Here is a 7,500-nt window from a genome sequence, read left to right on the forward strand (position 1 = left end):
AGCAATTCTAAGAATTATTCTAGGGGTTCTTCATCGTGCTTAAATATACAGAATGTATCCAATACATATTATGATAAGAGAAGAATTAAAAAGGATATTATGAATAAGAAGGTTGAGGAAAATTTGATACATGATGAAAATGAAAATAATATTATTAATGATAAAATATGTTGTGATGAAAAACAAGATTTGGATAAAGAAATTCATGTAGATGAACAAAATGAAAAGAAATCAAACAGTACTTTAAATAATGAAAGTTTTATAAGTATATTATCAAATGATAATTCCGAGAAAAAAAAAGATATGGAAGAAAGTAATAATTATTCTAATAATTTTTATCTCAATTCTTTAGAGGAAAACATAATATATCCTACTCAACATGTTGACTGTGATTTTAATGGAAAATGGAAAAGTCATGTAGATGATATTCTAGAGAATGATTCCTACTATAGTAATATGAATGATAATAGTAATAAATCTTGTATAAGCGATTATGAGTTATTAAAAACGTCTATTTTATTGAATAATACAAAGGATGATTTTCCTCTATATGAAAATTCAAGAAAAAATATATTAACTACAAGTGGTAAAATAAACAAGAATAAAAACTTAAAAGAAAGAAAAAAGAAGAATTTAAATAGATTATTTTACACTTTAAAGTTAACAAATAATTTTTCATTTAAAAATAGTAAGAATAGAAGAAAATACACAAATAGTTATAATAGTGGATCCTCTACACATTCTCGTTATGTCATGGATAATAAGGAATATATAATTTACCATAATAATAATAATAATAATAATAATAATTACAATAGTTATAGTAATAATTGTAATAATATGTATATTCAAGGTAATAAGAAAAAGTATAATAGACTATATTGTAAAAAAAGTGCGAATTCACAAGAAAAGGATTATGATAAGGATATTAATTTAATTGCTTCAGATAAAATTAATAGTGAATTGTCACAAGATGATTTAAAATATAATTCACAGATAATTAATATGCCTAATGACCATTTCAATATTATTACTTCTGATGAAAAAGAAAATATAAAAAAAAATGCATATAAAAATTATGTTAATTATATAAATGAAAGAAGATATGGTTATTTTGATTTATTAGAAAAAAAGAATGAAAAAATTATACGCAAATTATTAATAGCTAATAATGGGATGGCAGCCTTAAAATGTATATTATCATTAAAAGATTGGTTATTTAAAAAATTTTATGATGAGAATTTAATTAAAATTATAGTTATGGCAACTGACGAAGATATTAAAAGTAATGCAAAATATATATCATTAGCAGATAAAGTAATAAAAGTTCCAGGAGGTAAAAATATTCATAATTATGCAAATGTTCCTTTAATTGTTGAGCTAGCCAAAAGTGAGAATGTTGATGCAGTATGGCCTGGATGGGGACATAGTTCAGAAAATCCCTTATTGTCTACTTTGTTAGAAAAAGAAAATATAATATTTATAGGTCCAACTGGTAATGTTATGGAAGCTTTAGGTGATAAAATATCTGCGAATATATTAGCTCAAAGTGTTGAAGTACCTGTGGTAAAATGGAGTGGAGATAATATAAGAATTGATAAATTTGAGAACAATAAAATAAATGACGAACTATATAATAATGCTACAATTCATTCATTAGATGATTGTATAAAAGAATGTAAGCGTATTGGTTTTCCTGTTATGATAAAAGCATCACAAGGTGGTGGTGGGAAAGGTATTCGAAAAGTGGAGAATGAATATGAAATAAAAAAAGCATATGAACAAGTACAAAATGAATTACCTAATTCTCCTATATTTTTGATGAAGGTTTGTAATAATGTAAGACATATTGAAATACAAGTTGTTGGTGATATGTATGGAAATGTGTGTTCTTTAAGTGGTCGTGATTGTACTACACAAAGAAGATTTCAAAAAATTTTTGAAGAAGGACCACCATCTGTTGTACCATATCCTATATTTCGAGAAATGGAAAAATCATCTATACGATTAACTAAAATGATTAAATATAGAGGTGCTGGAACTATTGAATATTTGTATGATCAAATAAATAAAAAATATTTTTTCTTAGAATTAAATCCAAGATTACAAGTAGAACATCCAGTTTCTGAAGGTATAACAAATTGTAATTTAATATCTATCCAATTACAAGTAGCTATGGGAATTCCCCTTCAAAATATAGATGACATTCGAAATTTATATCAAATTGATAAAATAGAAAAAATAAAAAAAAAAGATGAACAAAAAAAAGAATTCGAATTAACCGATAATTTGTGTAATGATACTATAAATAAGGATAATATAAATAATGATAATATATATAAAGATAATATAAATAATGATAATATATATAAAGATAATATATATAAAGATAATATAAATAATGATAATATATATAAAGATAATATATATAAAGATAATATAAATAATGATAATATATATAAAGATAATATATATAAAGATAATATATATAATGATAATATATATAAAGATAATATAAATAATGATAATATACATCATATAGATAATACAACAAATGAACAAAATAATAAGAACTTGTTACATTATAATAATTATAGAAATCAAAATTTATGTAATAATAATTCGATCAAATCCTTATTAAATTATGATACAAATGAAAATGTTAATAGAAAGTATAATTTATTGAATGAACACTTTGATTTTTATAATAATAAACCATATATTAAAAATCATGTTATTGCTGCAAGGATTACAGCAGAAAATAGTAATGATAGCTTTAAGCCCACCTCTGGTAATGTAAGAAGAATAAATTTTCAAAACTGGAAAGATGTGTGGGGATATTTTTCTATTAATGATGGTTTTGTACATGAGTTTTCAGATTCTCAAATCGGACATATTTTTGCTAAAGGAGAAACAAGAGAAGTAGCAAGAAAAAATTTAATTTTAGCATTAAGAAAGTTACATATTGATGGTGATATAAAAACAGGTACAAAATATTTAGCAAAGATTTTAGAATCTAAAGCATTTATTGACAATAATATTACAACAAATTGGCTAGATATAATAATAGAAAAGAAAAAACATGTATTTTATAATACATGTCATATAATATTATTATGTGCTACCATATTTAAACTATTAATATATTTTATGAATGAGAAGGGAAAAGTGGAAGAAAATTTGGATAGAGATGATATAGCTATAAAAAGAGATAAAAATTATGGAAATGTAATAAATAAAAATAATAACCATAGTGGTAATATAAATAATAATGGGGAACATATGTGTAAAATGAAAAGTGCATATATATTTGATATGATATTTCAAAATATAAAATATCCTTTTAAAGGATATAATATAGGGGAAAATCTATATCAATTAGAGATAAATGGACAAGAAATAGAAATATCTGCTGAATATGATAAAAATAATAATAAAGTATTTTCTACATTTAATAATCAAACATATATATATGCATGTTCTGAGGATACCTTAGGTATACATATGCAACTAGAGAAAGATAATATTTTCATACCTAATGTTAGGAATCCATATCATTTAATATCTAATACTAATGGGAAAATTGTTAAGTATTTAATAAATGATGGAGAAGAAGTTAAAAAAAATGATGATTATATTGAAGTGGAAGCTATGAAAATGATTATGACATTTAAATCAACCGAGAGTGGAATATTAAGACATAAATTGTCTGAAGGGACAATTATTAAAATAGGAGATTTATTAGGAATAATAGAAAAAAAAGATAATGATAAAAAACATATAAAACAAGATAATGAAATTCAATATTTTAATGGTCATTTAGATTTGTCAAATAAATATACATATGAATTGATAGATAATCGTACAATATTTCCAAATATTTTAGATGATAATTATAATAAATCTTGTGATAATTCGTATGCCTTTACAGATAATATGTCTTTACAAAACTCTGAAGAACATTATTTGGTAAAAGATGAACAAAAAAAAAAAAAAAAAAAAAATATTTCTTCCATTTTAAATAATAATATGGTAAGCATAAAAACGGTATCAAATGATTTAACAGATAATATAAATGTGTTAAGAGCTGAAACATTGAGTGAAGAGGGCTTAAAGGATGAAATATATCATGGTCAAATGTGTGATGATCGAATGTGTGATGATCAAATGTGTGATGATCAAATGTGTGATGATGAAAATGTTGTGAAGAAAAATGATAAAGAACAGAATAAATCACATAAAAATTTAAAAGAAAATAATATGGATGAATGTACTTATGAAGATGATAATTATATATATATGAAAGAAAATCAAAAGAAAAAATTATTTATGAAACAAAATAGAAAGAAAATCTTTCGTTTATTTTCAAATGATAATGAAAAAATAACAACGGCTTTAAATTATTTAAATGATAAATTTCATTGTGTAAAAAATTATTTGTCAAATTTAAATTTTTCTAGTGCAAATTCTGTATCAGATTCTAGTAATTCATCCTATCAAAATAATAAAAACAATAATAATAATAATGACAACAACAACAATAATTATAATAATAATAATAATAATAATAGTAAGAATAAGAAGAAAAATAATAGTGTGCAATACAATTATTCCAATGCTAAATATTCAAATGTTAATATGATACATAAGTATGATAAGAAACCATTTGATAAAAGTTATTTAATGAATGAAGTTAACAGTAATAATGTTAATGTGTTAATGATGAAAAATAAAAATAATAGTACGTTCCCCTTGATTGAAAATTTAGAAAATAATATATCTACAGAAATTATGTCTTCTCGAAATACGTCTAATGAAAAAATATTACATAATAATATATCAAAGGATAATACAATAAGCGAACCAATTTTTAATAATAATTCTTCTGATGAGAGTAATATAAATAATATTACATTTTTTAATAACTTATCAAATAATGGTAGCATAAGAAAAAGAAACAACAATAATAATAGTAGTAGTAGCAATAATAATAATAATAATAATAATAATAATAAAAATAATAATTTTAAACATTCCTATTATATGGATTATAATAATGATAATATCTATTGGAATCATGTAAAGAATGAAAAAAGCAAATATTTGCTTGACATTCCAATTATGAAAAGAATAGAATTTTTGCTAAAGGGATATGAACAGGATTATGAAAAGTGTTTTGATGAATTAATAAACAAGAAAGATATTAAAAATGTATCAAATTGGTCTGCATATATAATAAACAATATAAATGACATATTAGATACATTCATACAATATAATATTTTATTTTCCAAAAAAGAATTTATTTCAGAAATAGATTTATATGATATATTATATAATAATATAAGGGATAAGAAAAAGCAATATGAAATTATACACGCATATACATACAACGATTTAAGTATAAAGTTTATAGAAAAAATATTAAAATATATATTAAATAATATAAATAGTAATTTAGCCTTCGATATAATTTTGGATAAGTTAAAAATATTAGCAGAATTCAAAGGAAAAATCTTTAGAAATATAATTGTATTATCAAGACATATTTTATTTTTATTAGAAGGATTAGAATTAATTGAATATATAAAAATTGCATTAAATTATAATGATAATAAAAATATGAAGAATGGTGGTAAGTTATCAAATAATATGTTACTTTTGTCTAATTATATGAAAAAAAATAATTTAGATTTTTCAAAAATGATAGAATATAAAAATAATAAAAATGATATAGAAATTGTAAATATGTTTTTTAAAGGTCATAGTAGTAATATACATATGTTTGTTCCATCATTAATTAAATCAAATAAAAATTCTATGTTTTTAAAATTTTATTTAAATAATTTATATAAATATTGTAATATTAAATCTATAATGGTAACAAATAATATAATCAAGTTTTCTATAAATAATTCAGAATATACTAATCTATTAATATGGAATGAAAATGATACCATTGATATAAATAAAATTCTTGAGTCAGATATAAAAATAAATAATGATAGATATTTGAATACTGTTCATATAATAAATACAAATAACGAATTATGTTTACATCCTTCTCATTCGTTTGAAGGAAATATAATAAAAAATAAGATTTTACAAAAATGTAAAAAATTATATATATATAATTATGCAAATAATAAATATGGAGATATATATGAATGGAAAAATGAAGACCTATCAAAAGGATTAGTAGGAAAATATAGTAAAGATGGAAGTATTAATAATATTTTACCTTATGAAGAATATATATTTGGTAATGAAAAAGAAATATTGGAATATTATGAATTAAAAAATATTAATCAAGCGATATATGAAAAAACAAAGATATTTTTTGGTATATATAAAAATAATAAAAATGATAATAATATACGTAATAATGTTAATAATAATTATACATCTTTATTTGGACACCGTGTAATAGATTTTAATGAAATAAAAAACACATCAAATGAGTATAATAATTTTGAGGAACATAATTATCAAGATGATAAATTTATATTTAATAAAGATATACATAATATTCTTTTAGAATTAAAGGAATCATTAAATGACATATCACGTGGAAGACTAAATACATTGATAAGAGATAATAAAATAAGTAGTTGTATAATATATCATATTATTGTTGATGATATGATGGATATTGAAACTATAAAAGAGGCATATAAGGTGTTCATGATTAAATATAATGAAATGATATTAGAAAATTATGTCAATAATATATTTATAAAAATATACCGTACTAATAAAAAGTCATGTACTGAAAATGCACCTCAAATTCAATTGGAAAGAATGTTTAAGCTTAACGTGCTTTTAAATAAAGGAGGTGTAAAGAAAGAAAGGACGGATAGATATAATGTGGAAGATGATAATAATAAAAAGGATAATGATAACAAATATAATTGTAATAATAATAATAATGATGATAACAAATATGATTGTAATAATAATTTTTATTATGATAACAAATATGATTGTAATAACAATTTTTATCATGATAACAAATTTAATTGTAATAATAATTATTATCATAATTACCATTTTGTTGAAGAGATTAACCAATTTCCTTCTTTCCAAATTGACACCCTATATATGAAGAGAAAACGCGCTAGAGAAGTAGACACATTATATGCCTATGATTTTATTAATCTTATAAATATATCATTAAACAGATCAAATAAAAACAGAGAAAGTCATAAAATATGTAATTATATTAATAGTATTAAGGAGTTTAAACTAAAAAGTGATATGATTTGTTATAATAGTAATAGTGATAATTTAAAGAATCATGCAATGAATATAAAAAGTGCACATATTCCTTTGGAAAAAAAAGAAGAATACCTATTTGAACATTTTGACAATTTAAGTAATTATGAAATAAAAATAAGGAAGTCATTATATTTGTCTGATAAACTAGATATAGGACAGAACAAAAGGAGTGTGGTTGGTTTGTTGTTAAACATAAGAACAGATGAATATGAAGAAGGGAGA

The 7,500-nt window shown here is 21.3% G+C and overlaps 1 protein-coding gene across 1 annotated transcript in view; it reads left to right on the plus strand.

The window, feature by feature from the left end:
• PF3D7_1469600 (acetyl-CoA carboxylase) overlaps positions 1 to 7,500 on the plus strand; it is a gene marked incomplete at both ends in the record, with an annotated part of 10,419 nt that overhangs the window by 351 nt on the left and 2,568 nt on the right. The window contains one exon of the mRNA XM_001348802.2: positions 1 to 7,500. This exon is cut by the window's left edge and continues 351 nt beyond it; it is cut by the window's right edge and continues 1,782 nt beyond it. Coding sequence (XP_001348838.2) covers positions 1 to 7,500 — 7,500 coding nt within the window.

This window comes from Plasmodium falciparum (genome assembly GCF_000002765.6).
Source record: "Plasmodium falciparum 3D7 genome assembly, chromosome: 14".
Taxonomy (NCBI): Eukaryota; Apicomplexa; class Aconoidasida; order Haemosporida; family Plasmodiidae; genus Plasmodium; species Plasmodium falciparum.